At 42.0% G+C, this 22,137-nt stretch overlaps 1 protein-coding gene across 6 annotated transcripts in view; it reads right to left on the reverse strand.

Annotated features, from left to right (window-relative positions):
• Adamts20 (ADAM metallopeptidase with thrombospondin type 1 motif, 20) overlaps nt 1-22,137 on the reverse strand; it is a 131,788-nt gene that overhangs the window by 105,449 nt on the left and 4,202 nt on the right. For all 6 annotated transcript variants that reach the window (XR_005487344.2, XR_005487345.2, XR_005487346.2 and 3 more), the window contains exon 3: nt 11,226-11,394. Coding sequence is in view for 2 of the 6 variants with exons in the window: in XM_039080333.2 (XP_038936261.1) it covers nt 11,226-11,394 (169 nt within the window). In the remaining 4 variants the exon portion in view is untranslated. The remainder of the gene's footprint in view (nt 1-11,225; nt 11,395-22,137) is intronic.

Here is a 22,137-nt window from a genome sequence, read left to right on the forward strand (position 1 = left end):
CAAAATTGTCATTATATAATGACGTGATTAGGCAGCCATGTTTCTACTTGACTGTCTAGCTGCTACCTCATGCTTATGATTTTCTTCCCCAGTCTTCACTTCCGGTGTCTACAGATGTCAGCTTCCTACGTCTCACAACTGAGTCGCCACAGCACGCAACCACTGGGATGTGCGTCCTCCCCTCCCCCTGGGTTCTACCCACCTCTTCTTGATCATTTCTCCTTCAAACGCTTCTTGCATTGCTCTTGTGTTCAACCACATACTATTTTATTTATTCATTGAAATTAAAATACGACCACCGCCCTTTTGAAAAACAATTATGCCTCTGGATCCATTTAGATATTCTGCATCTTAGAATTCTTAGAAGGAAGACTATAACATTAGATTTCTCTAAAAGCCTCCCAAAGAGTCTAGCCACTGCAATTCCCTTTCCCCCTCTCATTCACGTTGAAGTTCACCTCTAAATAAACGCTCTCTCATTCCATCCTCACTCAAGGTGAAAGCAAGTATATCCTCGCTGGGAGATTGCCCACAGGAGAAATTCTAAGTCCAGCTCACTGCTACGTGTCATCACCTCCCCAAGCTGAGATCTCCCTAGTGAGTGAGAACAAAGCCGGACAATGTGTTCTCCTAAGTTCAGTAAATGTTCATGGAGAACAGGGGAAGGATGGCGATGAAGAAAAGACAGTAGAGGAGAGAGACGGCAGACGAAGCGGGTGGGAGACAGGGATGATTTGAGGAATAAGACAAGAGCTTTGTAGGCTGCAACTTCGGCCTAAGAAAAATTAGTAATGAGTGCTAGAACAGTGTCAGCTAGGGCAGACCCACACGGCCTAAGACATTCCTAATATTCCCCAGTGCTGCTCTCTGTGTACAGGCCATCTGTAGTTGACCAGAAGAAAACTCTTCCATGATTCTCCAGAGCACAGAACCATTAAGTGAGGGCGTAAAATAAAACCCCGTTTAATCTAGCGTATCTACACTTGAAATAAATGACTGTTGAGTGCGCCAAACCTTAAAGAATCGTGAACTTCCTGAAATGAGATATGATCCTACCAGATCTTATGCTACCATATTTCCTCGTGGTTTAAGCTGTTCTCCAGTTCTATTATATGTCTTATGTCTCCACACTAGTGAACTAATACTATGAATAATAACTACAAATGTTTACTGTGTTCATTTATCCAGCGATAATTCAAGCCCCATGTGTTCATCTCCTTGGTGTTGACAAGGACTCTCTATGAAATAGCCACTATGATTAGAACCACTTTATTAATAAAGGAAATTCGGAAGAGAAAGATGATGTGTGGTGGCCACGGTAATGTAGAAAATAAAGTAGAGACCTGGGGCATCATTTTTAAACCAAGGGCGTTGCATAGCATAGAAACACAAAAACGTACCAGTCTCTAAGCTCTCTCATTATTGAACATCTCAGGAACATACTTTAAGAGCTATGAACTGTAACTTATGCATTTTAAATGCTTAGTTTTGAGGAATTTTACAAATTAATACATGGAGCCTCATGTACTAGTAGTAAACCCACAGAAGACTGTGGACTTGCCTCCGTGAGATAAAAGAAAGGTTATGTCATCCACCTTCCCTGCAGCCTTGGATCAGTTACTATTACTGGACAATTTTTAAAATACACAGACACGAAACAGGGCTTGAGAGAAGTTTTCAAAGCCAGCAACTGAACAGCCTAACAAAGAAATGAACTCAGATCTCCTCAAAATAGATTTTCAAACTGAACACAGCATCGCATGACTCTGCTAATGCCTATATGTGGCACCACACCGGATGAGGAAAATTTAGCAACAATGTCACCATGAAAAAATATTACTTCTTGGAAACTAAAAGAAAGAGCTATGTAGCCACACCTATGAAAATATGGGTCTCATCTTTCTTGCACTACAAAAATATAGAGTTGGTTAAGACATAGATATTATGCTTGGTAGTTTAAGAGGAGAAGGATTTGAGATCAATCAGCTACTGTCCCTTATCCAGTGGCCCTACAAGAGTATTCTTAAGTCCTCTTTCTCTGATTAAAGAAATTCTCTTATGTCCACAGTTAACTTGCTAAGAAATACTAAGAATGTTCATCATAGATGTTGAATTTCTCCAAGAAGTATTCAGTTGGAGCTAGAGGAAAGACTTGGAGGTTAAGAGCACGGTTGCTTTCGCAGAGAACCTGTGTTCTGGTCCCAGCACCCAGATCACAAGCTCATAACCATTTGCAACATCGGTTCCAAGGGGTGCTCACATCTGGACTCCTCTCGCACCAGAAACATATGCGGTGCGCATACATAAATTTAGGTAAACACGTTATACATAAACAAAATATGTAAATGGTTTTGAATATTACTTCATTCCAGAGACCCAGAAATGTTCGACCTAAAAAACAAACAAAAGGAAAAAATCACATAAGTGGACTCAAGAGGACAAGTCAGGTGATCATGTCAATAGCTGTAAAAAGGCCAACAGGTGTTTAAAGCTTTGAAGAAACCAACAAGCCTTTATAATAAAAGTTCTAGAGATGCGGGGTTGAGGAGAACATGTCCCAACATAATAAAGACCACATATCACAACTCGATAGTCATCATGATGCAGATCGCTATAACATAAATACATTGCTACTAAAATCAGGAATAAGACAAGTTCTTCCCATTCCTACTTAATATAATGTTAGATGTCCTAAGTTACAGCAATAAGAGAAGAAAATAAAAAGCGCAAACATAACCCAGATAGAAGCCCAGCTATTCTTATTTTCAGAATAATAAAAGTTATTAAAAAGAACAATACAGTTATTTTAAGGATACCTTATGAGTAATTTGTATTGAAGTCTGGTTGATAAAACTTAGAATCTTTGCTCGCTTTCCATGAGTAACGCATCATAAGCTCAAGTTAAAGAAAGCAGATTTACTTCACTAAACATTGGCAACTAGCTTATGTGTTTGGCGGCCAGATACAAAACTATAAAACAAGCTTTGTGGCTGATCAGTGATCTCATGTGTCATATTGATAACACTCTTTAAGAGAATATGGAGTGTAGCATAGCATGCCCTGCACACACTAGACATGAACTGTAGTACTGAGTCCCATCCCATCCCTCCTGTTTCATCTTAAGACAGAGTCACAAGTTTCCCAGGCTGGCCTTGAACTCGCTCTGTAGCTAACCCAGTCTGGACATGAACCTTCCAATCCTTATCCCTATGTTCGGACTATGGAGCAGCTGGGATGGCAGGCCTGTGCCAACAACCCTGGCTAAACCTTGAAACATTTGTGACTCTATGTGTTTTCTCAGTTCACAAATGCGCTTCTCATAAATCATCTTTGCATGTATGTACTCATGAGTCTTCCCAGTCATTCTCTCTATCACCTGTCGGGTGAATCTGACTGAGTAATGACTGCATACAACAGAGTGATGTCCATTCACAGCACATGCCCTACGAGCCGTCAGTACGTTGAGTCCGACCAGCAAGCTCTCATCTGCATGGCTCTTCTCCTAGCTAATAGGAACCCATTAGAAACCAAATCCACGACTTCCCTCCTTCTTAAAAGGGGGAACAGAAATATTCATAGGAGGGGACATGGAGGCAAAGTTTGGAGCAGAGACTGAAGGAACGGCCATTCAGAGCCTGCCCCACATGTGGCTCATATATATACAGCCACCAAAACTAGATAAGATGGATGAAGCTAAGAGGTGCAGGCTGACAGGAATGGGATATAGATGTTTCCTGAGAGACACAGCCAGAGCATGTCAAATACAGAGGCGAATGCTAGCAGCAAACCATTGAACTGAGAACGGGATCCCCAATGGAGGAATTAGAGAAAGGATTGAAGGAGCTGAAGGGACTTGCAACCTCATAAGAACAACAATGCCAACCAACCAGAGCTCCCAGGGACTAATCCACTACCCAAAGAGTACACATGGACTAACCCATGGCTCCAGCTGCATATGTAGCAGAGGATGGCTTTGTTGGGTACCAATGGAAGGAGAAGCCCTTGGTCCTGCCAAGATTGGACCCCCAGTGTAGGGAAATACCGGGCTGGGGGGTGGAAAGGGGGATGGGGAGGGGGACACCCTTTTAGAAGAAGGGGAGGAGGATGGGATAGGAGGTTTATGTCTGGGAAACCAGGAAAGCGAATAACATTTAAAATGTAAATTTAAAAAATCCAATAAAAGGAAGAAAAAGAAAAGCAACCAAATCCACTCGTGAATTTAGACACAACAATTTGAGAAAATATTACCAAACAGCTGTTGTGAAAACAAAGTCGGGGGCTTAGGCTTCCCATTACCCTCTGCTTTGTGGAGGGTCTTTCTGTGTGTCCTGGTGTCTGTATGTCCTTATCCCTGATAAAAGCCTTTCTTTTCTGGGAAAGAAATAAAGAGAAAATGAAAGAAAGAAGGAGAGAGGGGGATTGGAGAAAGGAAAGAGACGAAATCTCAAGGAAATGAAACCCAGTGGCCTTGTTCTAATCGATGATAGGGAAAAGCTCTCCGTGGGCCACACAAAAATAGTTTTTGATGAAATTCAACATCTACTCATAATGGAAATGATTAGCAAATGTGTGTAGCATAGTAACTTAAATAAGCTATGATTTAGGAGGAAATCTTTAGTCTGTAAAGAGTAGCTAAGATAGACCTAGATCAGATGATGTATGAATGAGCAAAGGTTGAAATTGTTCCTATTTTATGACAGGCAATGAGACAAGGGTTTTCATTACAGTTATTTCTATGGACAAGTCTAGCAATTTCGGCACATGAAATAAGCCGAGAGATTTAAAGACTAAAAGGTTAGAACGTAATATATAGAATTGCATGGCTATTTATAAGCCTAAAAGAATAAACAAATTAATTAAATGTTGCAAACTTGCTGAATATAAAGGTCAAAACAAAAAAGTCTGCACTGCTGTGTGAATGTAATAAATACAAATACAGTTACAAAGTTACCTGGTTTGCAGTAACATGTTTTGAAAATAATACATTCATTTAATACTCAGAAAAAAACTAACAAAAAGTATAAAGTATTACAAGAAAAATCTACAAAATAGTTTAAAAAATTAAACAATAAATATGTAAGAGAACTCACTGTTGGGGAGTTAAATACAGCATATAAAGGTATTCCTTCACTGGGCCTGAGGAGACGGCTTGGTGGTTAAGTGTGTATATTTCTCTTACAGAGGACCCAAGTTCAGTTCCCAGCACCCATGTCTGGAGGCTTCCAACCACCTGTAACTCCAGCTCCAAGGCTGTGACATCATCTTCAAGCCTCCAGGTCATCTGCACTCATGTGTGTAACCACACACACATACTTTCTCTCTGTCTCTGTCTCTGTCTCTCTGTCTCTGTGTGTGTGTGTGTGTGTGTGTGTATGTGTTTCTGTCCCTCTCCCTCTCCCTCTAAAACCATAAGCTCCAATAAACTGTTTCTCCTATTTGTTTCCTTGATCATAGTGCTTCACACAGTAATAAAAAGGTAACTTTTAACCTTCAACTAGAGGGATTAGGAATGGCCAACTCAGGCCACACTAAGTAATTAGAAACTTTGCCTTGGTCACCTTTGAACTACCTGGGAAAGGGACTCCCAGTCAGCTGGTTGGGATTATAATGAAAGCTCTTAAGGCTTCAATACACATTGCCCTGGGCTTGTTCTCACTTTCTGGTACAGCATCGCACTGCCATCTGATACCCCATGTTCCCCTTACCACTTATTCAGGGCTCTAGACGGTCCAGGCACTTTCTCAACTACAATGTGCGTACACTCCCACTTCCAAATAAAATACTCCATTCTTCCTCTTTCCCAAATTATTCAACTTCTGCATTTTAGATAATTTCTATTATATCAAACAGACTTTCTACCACTAATGCATCCAGGCTAGGGGCATCCCATACTAGGTAGGCTTCAAAGCATCTTCTACAGAAAAGTCCTTTTGATACCAAAAGTCCTCAACTTTTTTATGCAGAACTGGTATGGGAAGAATGTGAAAATTAAATGCAACCTATCACTTTGTTTTACAGAAGAGAGAATATAAAATTTAAAGCTGAGAGGTGAGATGCTAACGGCAAACTCAAGCTTAGGAACAATTCAAGACAGATGTCCACTGACTGGCAAGCTATTCTGCCATCTTGGATTCTAAATCCCACACTGTAAGCTTATAGAAATGATAGCTGGACACTATAAAAGAACAAATAGACATAAATGATAAAAGAATTGACTATTGATTTGCCAAAAAGTCTCTATAGCTCACAGTATGAGAGACAAAGAAATTAATGAGCCACTATTATTTTATCTCTACATATCAAGAGCACCCAGGCATTCATTTAACTGGCTCAAGTTTAGAGCAGAGTGTTGTTATACTTTAATTTGAAAAAAAAAAAAAGGTAACATTTTGCTGTGGAAGAAAAATATTTGAAGTTAAACATGTTTTAAGGACGGCTGACTAAGTCTAAAAGAAGACTAAGGAGATGAGAGGCAGCAGAGCTCTGTGGGATAAGTGGGTATAAGGAAGAACAACATCCAGGTCAGACAAGTTGCTAAGTGAGTGGCTAAATACACATACCAGGACGAAAGCTAAAGCAAGGACTGGAAAACGTTCTGAACAAAGCAGAAAAGCATGGCTCAGAGACTAAGAGCACTGACTGCTCTTCCAGAGGCCCTGAGTTCAAATTCAAGCAACCACATGGTGGCTCACAACCATCTGTGATGGGATCTGATGCCCTCTTCTGGTGTGTCCGAAGACAGTGACAGTGTACTCTCATTAAATAAATTATATAAGGGGGGAATTAGAGGAAGGACTGAAAGAGCTGAAGGGGCTTGCAACTCCATAAGAACAACAATGCCCATCAATCAGAGCTTCCAGGGACGAAACCACTACCTAAAGACTATACATGGACTGACCCAGGGCTCCAACTGCATATGTAGCAGAGAATAGCCTTGTTGGGGCATCAGTGGAAGGAGCAGCCCTTGGTCCTGTCAAGGTTGGACCCCCAGTGCAAGGAAATGTCGGGGGGGGGTAGGGAGGGGTGGATGGAAAGAATACCCTTATGGGAGGGGGGCTTATGGACAGGAAACCGGGAAAGGGAATAACATTTGAAATGTAAATAAAGAAATATATCCAATAAAAAAAACCTTTCAATTAAAAAAAAGAATTTCAAACGCTGCTTAGCCACAATTCCTCCTCCTCAGAAAACAGATCAACACATGAGCAAGTCTACCGGAAGATGCCAGATTTCCCAGTGACAAACTAGAAATGTTAACTTTGTACCTCACTTTCAAGAGGCAAAGACTGGATCCCTGGGCCAAGCGAGCTAGACAAACCAGCCAGAGCCAGCAAGCTCTAGAAGCTCCGGGTTCAGTGAGTGGGCTACTCTTCACACACATCGGCATTTCCAAAAAATAACGTTTTCTCCTGACCATTCTTTTTTTTTTTTTAATTAACTTGAGTATTTCTTATATACATTTCGAGTGTTATTCCCTTTCCCGGTTTCCGGGCAAACATCCCCCTCCCCCCTCCCCTTCCTTATGGCTGTTCCCCTCCTCACCCTCCCCCCATTGCCACCCTCCCCCCAACAGACTAGTTCACTGGGGGTTCAGTCTTAGCAGGACCCAGGGCTTCCCCTTCCACTGGTGCTCTTACTAGGATATTCATTGCTACCTATGAGGTCAGAGTCCAGGGTCAGTCCATGTATAGTCTTTAGGTAGTGGCTTAGTCCCTGGAAGCTCTGGTTGGTCGGCATTGTTGTACATATGGGGTCTCGAGCCCCTTCAAGCTCTTCCAGTTCTTTCTCTGATTCCTTCAACGGGGGTCCCGTTCTCAGTTCAGTGGTTTGCTGCTGGCATTCGCCTCTGTGTTTGCTGTATTCTGGCTGTGTCTCTCAGGAGAGATCTATATCCGGCTCCTGTCTGCCTGCACTTCTTTGCTTCATCCATCTTGTCTAATCGGGTGGCTGTATATGTATGGGCCACATGAGGGGCAGGCTCTGAATGGGTGTTCCTTCAGTCTCTGTTTTAATCTTTGCCTCTCTATTCCCTGCCAAGGGTATTCTTGTTCCCCTTTTAAAGAAGGAGTGAAGCATTCACATTTTGATCATCCGTCTTGAGTTTCATTTGTTCTAGGCATCTAGGGTAATTCCAGCATTTTGGCTAATAGCCACTTATCAATGAGTGCATACCATGTATGTCTTCCTGACCATTCTTATCTAAGGACTCCAGAGTCAATAGATTTAGAATTAAAAGTCATGTCACTTTTAGCTATTTTCAACCTTCTTTTTTTTGTTTTTGTTTTTCTGTTTGTTTATTTGTTTTAACTCTCAACTAAGGCTTTGTGGGTCTACTCCCGGACACAGAGATGAGCAGGTGCCGGAGAACTTCGGCAAGGCTCGGCGGATCCCGTCTGCCCGCTGGAGACGAGCATTAACGTGCGCCGTGGAGCACCAAAGTTTCATTTTATTTTTGCGAACACTTCCAGGTTTCTCTCCCCTTTGCACTTTATTTATTGTGTTTAGTTCTGCTGGTGGCGTTTGCCGGGTTTTCTCACTGATATCTGCCCACTTTTGTGTCTCTTTTTGCTAGTGGCCCTCCACACATGGAACTGTACGGAAGCCATATCTATATGAGTTCCTGGTACCCACGATGGCAGGGATTAGCCAACAAAATTCATTAACATGGCCTGGGGGCATGAAGTAAACTCTGACCTCGGAAACAATTTAAGCTGATTCATCAAGGCTAGAGTTGAGATTGGTTAAAACCATTTAAAAAAGGAAGAAGTAACTCTTCTGCTTAACCATGATGAATCACATACAAAACCTGCAGCTCTCACCTCCAAGGAATTCTCTCGAAGATCCAGCTGTTGGAATAAGGAAGAATACTGCAAATATTTATGAACAATATTAGAAGAAAAAAATAACCCATGTAACACTTCACTAATTATATTCACAACTCTTCACGTTTACTAACCAAGCAATAATTAGTAGCTAGTATTTTAGGTCACTAATTGATCGCATTTATTAATGACTAAAATGTGCATGTTAATTATATCCAAAATGAGAGGGATCCATTTATGAGAATAGACACTAATTCATGGTCTAATAAGTATTGTACATAAACATATATTGAAATTAATTTATAAAAACCTAAATCCCAGTTTTCTGGTTGTTTTCCGGTCATAATTTTTATCATATGTCTTTTGTATGAAGAAAACCTTTGAAAGCGAAGAACATGGCTCTTTGGAGAATTCTGCAGCTGGGAACGACTGCTGAGCATGAATATGAAGGTCTACATATCAGCATGTGACACATTATGCATTCAGAATGCCTCTTGGTGGCTTTCTTCTTACAAAGCTACACAATTCACTAAACAAGCTGATCGTAACTAGTCCCTCAGATTGGACGTGAGCTGCCTTCTACAGCGTCCCATTGTGAGGCCGCACACCCATTTCGTGCTCTCTTTGAAGCCATAAAAATGAAACCTTATGCTCATATTAGAAGCATCAGAAAAGCATCTGTTATGTCAGGAGACTCAAAGTACAGCCTTGGTCGCTGTGAGAGCCCTTCCAAGTGGCGTTCTTTTTACAGCAAAGGTTAACTGAGAAGTAAATTCCTAGAGAAAACCTCCAAAGGCTTGTGTACCATCACCGCCACTACAGACGGCGTCACAGCACTTGGAACCATAGTTTATGAACACCTATGACTTCGAGAAAATCCTTCATAATCCCATTTTATTAGAACTGTTTTTTAAAGGTTTATATTAATGCAAATGAGTGCTTTGACTGAATGTTTGTCTGCTGAAGAGGGCAGCAGATCCCATTACAGATGGTTGTGAGCCACCATGTGGTTGCTGGGAATTGAACTCAGGACCTCTGTGGGAGTAGCCGGTGCTCTTATCAGCTAAGCCATCTCTCCGGGCCCCCTAACCCCACTCTTTTTGTCTTGGCTTTGCATTTTTATTATAACCGTTGGCGCCTTTTCTCTGTGGTTTTGAACATTGCTGTGTGGAGAACGAAGACCCAAGCACATACGTGAACCCAAACCTGACGTTTACACAAAGTACAAGTAAAATATTTTACCAGCAGCCATTCATCCTGTAAGGAAATTTATCATTCGTAGATCCAAATACTTTGTAAATATTCAGTAGTTTGGGTTTTATAAGAAAAAGAGATGGATATGCAATTCTAACACATTGTTGGGTCAAAGCATATATATGTATATATATATATATACACATACATATATACACATATGCATATATACATATATATGCACACACATATACACATATATATGCATATATATACACATACACACGTGCGTGCACACACACACACACACACATACATGCACACACACATATATATATGATTGTCCTGAAGAAGCTCTCAGACAAAGAACATGGGGGGAGAATTGTTTCTCATACTAACAACCTGAAAATGACCGGAAAGGGACAGTGGGGCCATGGCATACTCACACTATTAAATATTTTTCAGCATGAAAATGGACAAACTGCTGTGACATATACCAAAGGACACATCTGAGAAGCAGGCTCAGCAGCTTGGTGATCAAATTGTTAAATATGTTGGAGCCTCAAAATGCTGACATACACCAAAGTAGACTCATCTGAGAAGCACAAGATGGTGGTCACAGAGACCTGTGGATGAAGCTTCCACTACAGAGAGTTAGAATCCTGTGAGGTGGTACTGCGAAAAACAATTTAATCATTATTCTGTGGCTGGTAGATTGAAATAAAAATAGCCTATGATGGCCCACTATAGATTCTATATTCTGAATGCATATTTTGGACTTTAATTTACTACAAAAATACCTTAAAATGCATAATTTCTAATGGATCCTTCACGGGAAATTTTTTTTTCAAAAATATCTTTTAAGAAATGCCGTATCTCATGGGTACTTGAACAGTTGAAATTACATGAGCAAAAATATTGTGGTGGTGGCTATGGAAATCAGGGGTGGTGATTCGGAGAGATGTTGGTCCAAGGACACTTCATCCATATCTAGAGTAAACTCAAACTGTGCAGTTTCAGTGACAGTGGTATGTATCCTTGAACTTGTTCACTGTGGATGTTCTGCTAAAGAAACCATTACATAATGTATATATCCCTCATATGCAGTAGATGGCGTATGCAATTGTGTCAATGAGAAATATACATGATAGTCCATACAACTTTAAGTGGTACTACAGTTCAGCAGAGTGGTTTTCCTTCCAAGTTTACCTGAAACTCCGCAAGGCCCATGAGACTGAGACCGCACGAAGGCGTTCCTCTTTACTTCCTGTCTGTAGATCAGATGCGGCTTGTTGTGGTCATCTTCGTGCTCACTCCCATCTGCCTTCAGGACTGGCTCTAAGAAATACTCCCCATCATTTGCTTTGAATGTTCCCATCTGGAATTGAGAAAGCAGCATTAACTTTTACCAAGAATCACGTTGCACCACCAGATAAAGCAGCACACAGGGCTGGGTCTCTAGCTCAGACGGATAGCACGTGCCTAGTATGTATTCTTCCCTAAGCTCCACCCCCAGCATGACAGCGAAAGGAACGGAGCTCACAGGAATAAAAGAGCCGACCCCCTCACTAAACGCTATCGACTGAGCACAAGGTTCCTCTCTGTAGCTCATGTCTCTGTCCACATTCTTCTGAATGAAGTCACAAGGCTACATAGTACCCCGATTCACCCGAGACAGCGGATACTCTGCGTAGTAAAGACAATCACAGTGATGCACTCAAAATGAAGAAGATCTAGAATTTTGTATAAATGCTACACTGCTTGGTTTGGTCTATGGAAGGCAATGTGGGGAGAGAAGACTTAGTTGGAAGTAGATGAAGGTCAGGCTGGATAAAATGGTTCTGGGAATGGGAACTCAGAACTCATTGATGAGAAATGAAAGGTCAGGAAGATTTTTTTTTTACAAAGAAGGACCTACTGTCTGAACTCTAGATTTCCACAGCAAACTTAAAATAAATAAATAAATAAAACTCGGAAGAACTCAGGGATGGAACTTCTATCTTAGAGCAAGCCCACTCTAGAACGTGATGGTTCAACCCCCACTGTACAACCAAAATTGAATGAATTATCCCAAATTTCACCACTATATCTGTGACTGAATCTAGTATCTTGACATTGCTAAGCCTAGAAATAGCTCACTCTGTTTTAGTCCCCACTTTCGAAGCCATGTAGGACCTTCGTTCCTGTGCAAGCATCATGTTAAATCAGTGAGAAGACACACTACTGAATTAGCAGTGTTCCATCAAGATCATAAATAGAAAGACTATCAGAGTCCAGCCACACAGAATAAATACCGAAAAATTGGTGGCGTGAACTCCTAACCATAGAACCACAAAAACCCTGGAATTGAAATTGAGAGAATTTCTTTGTAACTTTGAAAGAGGGGAACTTCATGACACATTTTAAAATATACCCAAGATAGAGACTGTGGAGATGATAGAGTTGATGAAGTGCTTGTTATGCATACATGGAGGACTGACTTTGCACCCCCATCAACCAGGCAAGAAGTCAGACACAAGTGATGGAAGCCTATGATCCCAGGTCTAGGGATGCAGAGACCAGAGGATCTCTGGGGTTTGCTAACCAGCCAGTCTAGCCAAACTGGTACACTAGAATTCTGATAAGGGACCCTGTCTCAAAAAGAGCCAGGTGAACTCTAGAGGAGTTTCACTGGTGAATTATATCAAGAACTTTGAAAGGTCAAGCAATATCATTGTACAGCTAAGTAGACAACACAAATTAAGGCAATGTCCTGTCCATTAGGATATAAAATCCCTCAAACAATGGCAAGCCCATAGAGAGAGATTCCTCTCTATGGTCAGATAAAGCAAAAACACACACAGGGCACAGGTTCTCCAGGATCAGCACACAGAAGCTGATACAACTGTGATCCAAGGGTCAGACTACATCTCAGCCTGGCCATAGAACTTGGTAATATTGTCTACCCGGTACCAGTTTTACAGATATGAAGGAGAAAAGAGTAAAGAGGTCAATCATGCATGTGCTAAGGTCCTGAAGGCTACAGAGACCAGGCAACACATGTCAGAGTTTGAGTGTCTGTACAGAAGCCCTTAGAGGCCATGATAGGAAGTTGTGAGGATTAAATCTAAGTTGCATTTGAGCCCATGAACATAAAAGACACCAGGACCATAAAATATCTGCCAATGAAAGCTAAAGACGTGAGCAGAGCCAACCCAAGGGAGGCTATGTGTGCTGTATGTAGCAGGCTGGAATGATAGGAAACCTAAGTTTTTTGGAGCCCAGATGATTCTATCACAAGCCATTGATGCTGGACATGGAGTTACAGTGTTTGCTGTTTGACCTGCAGTGTTTGGGTCTTCTTTGGTCCTTTAGGAATGTCTGTTTTATGTGTACTGGAAGTATATAACTTTTATATTTCCATCTTGATAAAAATAGAACTAAGAGGTTGCTTTGAGTCTCAGAACAGATTTTGGAATTTTGAATAGTATTGGGAGTGTTAAAGATTATGGGTACTTTTAAATGAATACATTTTGGATTTTTAGATGACCATGACCCTACCTGGCAAGGAGCATAGTGTTATAGTTTGATTGTGAAATGCACCCCTCCCATAACTCATATGTTTTTAACACTTGATCCCAAATTTGTAACACAGATTTTGGAAGCTTCTATAACCTCTTGAATATAGAGCCTCACTGAAGAGGGTGGGTCACTAGGAACAGGATTTGAGGTGTTATAGGCCAGCCTCACTTCCTATCTACTCTCCTCTACCAGTTGTCTCTTGTCTCCCTGTCTCCCGGGCTATGGTGGAGTGTATCCCCTCGAACTGAAAGACATGGTGAAGCTGTCCTTCCTCAAGTAGCTTTGGCATCAGGTATTTTTGTTACAGCAATGAAAACAGTAGACAGCACAGTAACTTGTACAAGTCTCATGCCACATGTCAGGACCAGAAAGGTGACTCCAAGTATCTTGGCTCTGCAATTCGGGGCTTAACGGTCAAATTTGATAAAATCTATAAAATAGTCAAAAACATTTCATGTACACCTACTATGAGTCAGGTGGTTTTAGGGGATAAAGAGTAAAAGAAAAAAACAAGTGGTCAGTAAAAAATATAATATACCAGGAAGTAATTAGTGGAGTAAACCCCAAAACTAGGGCCCAGGGAACATGGCAGAAGAGAGGGCAGAGATTCTAAGAGTCTTAGAATCAGGAAGTCTGCTGAGAGAGTCTTCTAGACATGACAGGGAAGCCATGCCCATGAGATCTCAACATTTGGTTCCTAAACAAGACCTGCATAATGAGAACACCAAGTGACTTGTCAACATCAATGAGGGAAATCTCACAAGGCCTCACCACCATATAAAGAGTGATGGGCAATCAATGCCTGTTAAGAGAGGGGGACACAAGTTTCTCCAGGAAGGAGCCCTAAGAACATGTACCTTCAAGCAACACTAAATGCACTCATTCATATGACCATGATTATTGTCACATGTATATGTAATAATAATAGTTTTAAAAAGAGGTCATGAATTTGAGATGGAGTGGCAGAGTCATGGGGTAAGTGAGAGGGGAGACAAGGGAGTTTTATGTCAACATAGTGTCCCTATAGAACATTCTCATGGAATAAAAACTCAATTAGTAATGAAAATTTAAAATATACACCTTATACCCCTCCCTGGGTATGGAGAGAAGTTAATATAATGCAAAGATAGAAGACATCCAGCGGGGAAGAAGAAGAGATTCCACTGAGAGCTGGACTGAAGCTGGAAAAATAATAAAGTTCCTGTAGGGGGCAGGCCCTGAGATACACAGGGACTGGATGTTTGGGGAGCCAGGGAAGTGCTCAGAAAGTTCAAGTAACAGAAAAGTAAGGCTGAGACCATGCCAATGGTAGGAAGGAAGTAGGTGGTGGCTTGGAGAGGTCATCTCACCAATTATCACCACTCAGAATGCACAAATAAACCTTTACCCACATTCAGAAGATTGTGCTCCCTACTGGGCAAAGTGCATTTCTGAAATAAACCAACCCACCCATGAATGCCCAAGCCACAGATACTGTGGCAAGCACGGTTCTGGCGACACTTCACTTCCATTCCTAAACGCCAGCTACCCTAAACATTATTTAAGAGCAACTTTAGGGCTGGAGATATGGCTCAGCGGTTAAGAGCACCCGACTGCTCTTCCAGAGGTCATGAGTTCAATTCCCAGCAACCACATGGTGGCTCACAACCATCTGTAATGAGATCCGATGCCCTCTTCTGGTGTATCTGAAGACAGCTACAGTGTACTTATATATAATAAATAAATAAATCTTTAAAAAAAAAAAAGAGCAACTTTAAAAATTGTCCCAAATTCCACTGAAAATGATAAATATAATCTTAAGCCACCATTTTAATGTATTTGTCATTTATGTCGCTGGAATGGTCATAGCAATTGTAAGCCTGAAGCTCTCTTTACCATAATCATGATTGGGTAACTACCCCTTCGTCAACATCCTCACTTTCTTTATCTTTCTGACATTTAAGACACTGCCAGGAAAGGCAGACAGTGCTAGTGCATAGCCATAGAAACAAGCATCGTGTGACTGCCATGGTAAGGCACCTGTGTCGTCATGCTTCACTTTACCCATTGACTCATGTCTTTACTGAACGTTCTTGGATTATAGTAGTGTGTGGACTTCTCTGACATATCTATGTATAGTTTTCTATATGCTAACAAGTCAAATGTTTAGGTTCTCTTAGGTTGTACGTTAATAGAGCAGACTGAGTGTTTAATGACCTAAAAATTTTAATGGCCTAAAATTAGGGGCTAGAGGTATGACCAATAGTAGAATGTCTGCTTAGCAAACATAAGGGCATGGGTTCAATCCCCAACATAGCCAAAGAACTCAATTAGAGGTGCTCACTCCTAAACCACTGAGAATACAGTATTTTTAAGAAAGGGCAAAGCTCTGTAGAATTTTTATTTGTTGGACACTCTCCCAATGGCCTAGCCTCTCCCACGTATCATGAATTTTCCCAGCGTGAAATTTGAAAACCTGGCCGTAAGTCACTTACTTTTCACTATATTCCGAGACTCCAGCATTTCCGACTTACCCAGGAAACTAATTCCGTCCATACTATAAGAGGTAACAAAGAAACTGTTTTTGAAATCTGAGCACATTGCTCCATGAGAAATCCTCTTCTGCCTTTTAGAAAAGCCTGCTGAGGAGGAGAAATACGATAGCATCTCGGGGAGAGACGCAAATAGACATGGGCCGGCCTGCTACTTAACCTTAGCACCTATGGCACCACTGGGAACAGCACGCCGTCCCCAAGAAATCGTTTTTCAAAGTCGTTATGCACCCTTTTGCTCTTCTCTTGACCAAAACTGGCACATGGTACTTCTATTCCAACGTTTCAATAAAACTCAGGAGATGTGACCTGTGCTCCCACAAGAGAATGAACACTCCTCCCAGAGTCCACCAGCCCATCAACTGAACTGTAGTAGACTAGCTTGCCAGGAGCAGTACCTGTACAGTGGACAGGGATTCCTCAGAATCCGTGCGATTTTAAAATGCCAAGCTCCCACAGGTATGTGAAGACTGTTTCCAAAACCGATCTCCCTGTTTATTTATCAAAGAAGGACTAGTAAGTCCATCAATTTTTCTATAGCAAATCCCAGTGGGAGGGACCTCTTCCTAAATAATAAAAGTATTATGGTTGTGCCAAAAGGCTCCCAGGGAAGCTATTAATTCAGATTAAAAAAACTTGGAAAGGGATCTCTGGTAAGGAATTTGAGGACTTGACAAAACAGGTGGTTCATAGAATCATATTTAGCTCATTCCTATTTTTAGCATCCTGTCTCTCGTCAGATGAATGCTGCAGAAGGATTCGGAAGGAAGCCAGTGGGGTTGCACTGTATCACACCGGCTAGCGAACACTTCAAAACTAGTTTTCATTTGTGAAGGAGTTTCCTGATTCCTTAGAATAGTGGTCCACCCAGCTACCAAGATGTTCCAAAAGGCAATCGGTGGTCTTACCACTGGTTTCAATGTATCAACGTTTCAATAGGTGATCTTACAACTAGTTTCAATGTATCTATGTTTCAATAGGTGATCTTATGACTGGTTTCAATATATCCACTGGATATAATTTTTATGTACTTAGAGAATTTCATACACTCCTTGTCCCAGAAAGCTATTTAAGTATTGCGGCATCTGTTCACATGTTATTTTGTTTTCAAACACCATAGCCAACACACATACCGTCACTGCAACCAATCACCAGTGTTCAGATTTCATAAAGAGCAAACAGAAGCATAAGAGGTAAACCCACAGGACTGTTTTCCCAACATATGCACAATTCACCATGCTGAGCCTGGGCACCGGAGACAGCACTGGGGAATACGGAGCTGTTGAACTGAAAAGATTTTCCAGTCTCTAATCACAACGCTGCAGCGACATTTTTAAGAGAGAGCACGGGCGTGAGGCCTGATAAGCAAACTATTTCACATCTCTCACTCAGCTCCATCATCTGTAATAAAGTTAGAGATAGTTTTACTTATCCAGTTTCTTAGGAAAATCCATGTGGGCCCCATATTTATGTTCATAAATCGAAGTTCAATGGCTACCATGAAATGGAATGGGGATGGGGGATGGGGGAAGGGAAGAGTGGGGAAAGGGGGGACGTGATCAGGTATGGGGTGGGGAGATAGGAGAAAAGCTCTGAGGGCCAGCAGAATGAATGGAAATAGGTAGCCTCAGAGGGTGGGAGGTGGGGGGAGCCTCTAGAATGTACCAGAGACTGAAAGGTAAGAGACTCTCAGGACTCCAAGGGAGGAACCTTAGATGAAATGCCCAACAGTGGGGAGAGGGAATTCTTAGAGTCCACCTCCAGTAGAAATTCAGGGCTTCAAGTGGAGGAAGGGGGTTGCCATCCCACAGTCAAAAACTCTGACACAGAATTGTTCCTGTCTAAAAGAACTGCAGGGACAAAGAATGGAGAAGAGTCTGAGGGCAAGCAGGTCCAGTGACCAGCCCAACTTGGGATCCATCTCAACAGGAGGCTCCAAGGTCTGACACTGATACTGATGCTATGGTGTGGTTACAGACAGGAGCCCAGCACAGCTGTCTTCTGAGAGACCCAATAAGCACCTGACTGAGAGAGAAGCAGATACTTACACCCAACCACTGGACTCAAGTAGGAACCCCTGTGGTTGAATTAGGGAAAGGCCTCAAGAAGCTGAGGAGTTGGATGACCCCATAGGAAGACCAGCAGCCTCAACTAACCTAGACGTCTGAGATCTCTCAGACACTGAGCCATCAACCAGGCAACATACACAGGCTGGTCCGAGGTCCCCAGACACCTATACGGCAGAGGACTGCCTGATCTGGCCTCATCTGAGAAGAGGAACCTAACCCTGGAGAGACTTGAAGCCCCAGAGAGTAGGGAGGCCGGGGGGGGGGCGCATCCTCTTGGACACAGGAGGGAGAAGGAATGGGATAAGGAACTGTGGGAGGGTGGACTGGGAGGGGGATAACAAGTGGTCTGTAAAGACATAAGTAAGGAAAAATTACATATATATAATAATGCAACAATTATATATATAATATATATAATATATATATATAACAATGCAAACACTGGTGACATAGTCACACTTCTCACTATGAGCAAAGGGTAAACTCTGTAAACTAGGACACCACAAGCTAACCTCTGTGATTCATCTTAACCTGCTGATTAAATGGTGGACATCTGCTCAGTGTAAAATGGTTTTGATGGCAATCTTTTACTATAAAATCTGGCCATGCTTAAGAAAAATGTACACAGAGAGAGAGAGAGAGAGAGAGAGAGAGAGAGAGAGAGAGAGAGAGAGAGAGATACAGGGAGAGATACAGAGAGAGATACAGAGAGACAGAGAGAGACAGAGAGAGGGGGCATGCACACATACACACAGATACACACAGGCATGCATACATGCACAAACATAGGGGCACACACAGAGGCATGTGCACACACACACCACACACACAAACCCACAGACACACACAAGCACATGCACACATTCTACCCTGAGCCAGCATCTTTCCTAAAATTCATTTTAGGTGTGGCCATGCAGCCGGAATGACACCCACTCTAGAGGGCAGACTGGCACCCTCAATATAATATAATAATATATTAGAAAAGGGAACCATTAAAAACCATAGGACATTCCCTTGCTGCCAGCACAGCATCCCTGCAGCTCTTCCACAGAAGGAACGACGATCCTGCCATCAGCAACTGCTCTCTCTTCTGTGGGAAGTTAAGGCTGGGGTAGCAGCCACAGGGCTCACCATGTGCGCTGGGCTTCAGAACATGCAGCTAGTTCATATTGTCCAAAAGGTCTAGACCTGGTCCTTACGGGATAACAGCACACTATGCTGTGACTTTGCATCCAGAGACAGTGACCCTGTGAACACGTGTTGACAAGATGAGTGTGCGTGACAGAATGAAAGAGCGGAAGAGTGTGGTATCTGGTGGACCAGACAGCCTGGGAGACACTGCCCATCACCACTACCCAATTCCTCGTGTCCTTCAGGAAATCGCTCTGCCAAGAATGCTAGCCATTTTGTATCTTCAAAAGCCAAGAAGCACCTTCTCATCAATACATGGAATGGCTGTGCTCCTCTTGAACTAAGGCAGCCAAGAACCAGCTGGCCTTCTCCACACTCCTACTATCAAACTAGGTGATTTCTCTAGCTTATGAGTATATTTGAATTAATACATACACTTCCACCATTACTTAAGGAAAATTTAATCAGAATATCTCTACATCACTTCTTCCTTACATATCCAACCCTGAAAGTTCAGAAATATCTTATATCCCTCACTTAAGGACACTTGACACTATGTATTCAATTAAGCGTTTTTATGTACACTGTTTACACAAAACATGTAAGAGTGTGTACATGTAGACTGTGTACAACATGTCTATATGCTGCTGGCCTTGATAGTGCTTGATAGTGGCCTTGATAGTACATAACAACCCAAGAGTACTCTAAGAGCTTTTTGTGCTGTATCCTGATGTGTGTGCATATGTGTGGGTATGTGTATGTGTGTGTGCATGTTTCTGTGTGTGTATCTGTTTGTGAGAGTTTCTATGTGTGTGTATGAGTGTGAGTGTGTGCATGTGTTTGTATGTATCTGTGAATATGTGTATCTGTGAACGTATTTGAATGTTTATGTTTGTGTAAAATGTATATGTGTGTGTCTGTGTTTGTGTTTGTATGTGTGTATGTGTATGTGAGTGTGTGCCTATGTGTGTGCCTGTGTGTGGGTGTGTGTTAAGTGTGAGTGCATGTATGTATGCATATATTTGTGTGTATGTGGATATGTGTGGATGTGAGTTTGTGTGTATTTGTATGTGTATATGTGTGTCTCTGTTTGTGGTTTGTGTGTGTGTATGTCTGTTTGTGTATGGATGTATACGTGTGTAAATGTGAGTGTGTGAGACTGTATGTGTGTGTGTTTGTATGTGTGTATGTGTGTGCTTGTGTGTCTGTGTGTCTGTGTGTGCCTGTTTGTGTGTATCTGTGTGTTTCTGTGTGTAAGTGTGAGTGTGTGTGTGTGTCTGTGTCTGTCTATGCATATGTGTGTGACTATGTGTGTGTATGTGTGTTCATGTACATGGACACGTACAACCACGTAATACCTCAGGTACCATTCATACCCCTTGGTTTTGAGGCAAGGTCTCCCAGTGTCCTGGAGCCCGCCTGGTAGTCTAGGCTGGCTGGTGAGCCATCTCCAGGGATTCTCTGTCTCTGCCTCCCTCACATTAAGGTGCTAAGCACAAGCCAAGTATGGGCCAGCACATCTTGGTTTATTAAAAACAAACAAACAGGGGTTGGGGATTTAGCTCAGTGGTAGAGCGCTTGCCTAGGAAGCGCAAGGCCCTGGGTTCGGTCCCCAGCTCCAAAAAAAAGAACCAAAAACAAACAAACAAACAAACAAACTCATTGGTTCTGGGGCTGGGGCTCACACCATCACACTTGTAAGGCAAGCATTTTACCAACCAAGCTTCTTCTCTGCGTCGACTGAAGCTTCCTCGACTGTCCGATCGACTGTCCGATCGGCTAAATGAATCCGCTCAAGATCCTTCCTTGTGTTCCCTCTTACTTATTGCCAGTTCATACTGATCTCCAAATCCTTCCTTGGTTTCTCTAACACAGGCACTACCCATAAACAAAACCACATTTTGATATTTGCTTCTTGAAAACTGTGGACAAATACACGCTAGAATATTAAAATTAAAGGCACAAGGAATTCTCTCATATTGTGGTTTGAGTAATGATAAGACTAATTAGTTTTAGGTAAAACGGTGTCATGCTGATCAAGGGGGACTGATGGACAGCATGGTGAACAGCACGGTGGCTAAGGTACCTGCTATGAAGCTCAAAGATGTGAGTTTTATTCTCCAGAATCCACACGACGGAAAGAGGGAATCAACCCCCTGCAAGCTGTCCTCATGAATGAATTAATAAAATATACAACTACAGAATAGTACATGGGGTTACATTGGTGCCACTTAAATACACTCTCCATATTTGTACTCCCTGTTAGCAGTTAACAGAAGCAACCCCATTAGTTATTAATTAGCCTTCACTGGGAGGAGGACTTGTCAAGCTGATCTTTGTTCTTATGAGGAATCCTAACATAATCCACATGGCTACACATTATACTCTATGAGACACAGTCCACATGGCCAACAAGATACTCTGTGACAATACAATCCACATGGCCTCATAAGATACTCTATGAGATACAGTCCACATGGCCACACAAGATATTCTATGACAATACAATCCACATGGCCTCATAAGATACTCTATGAGATACAGTCCACATGGCCACACAAGATACTCTATGAGAATACAATGCAAGTCAAGCACAACATCCAATTTGACATCATTAGGAAACTGTTTCCCTCAACCAAGACGTCACTGTTCCAGTGCCATCAAATAATGCAGCTAATTTCTAGGTGGTCACCTTTGCCCCTGAAGTTCTGGGAAGAATAAAATCCACTAGGCAATGTGAGAAAGGACTTAATCAGAGCCGCAAAGGATCGCTGTCTTTAAATGTGATACATCCTGCCACATACATGGTAATTATGATATTCCAACTTA

Source organism: Rattus norvegicus, chromosome 7, assembly GCF_036323735.1.
Source record: "Rattus norvegicus strain BN/NHsdMcwi chromosome 7, GRCr8, whole genome shotgun sequence".
Lineage (NCBI taxonomy): Eukaryota > Metazoa > Chordata > Mammalia > Rodentia > Muridae > Rattus > Rattus norvegicus.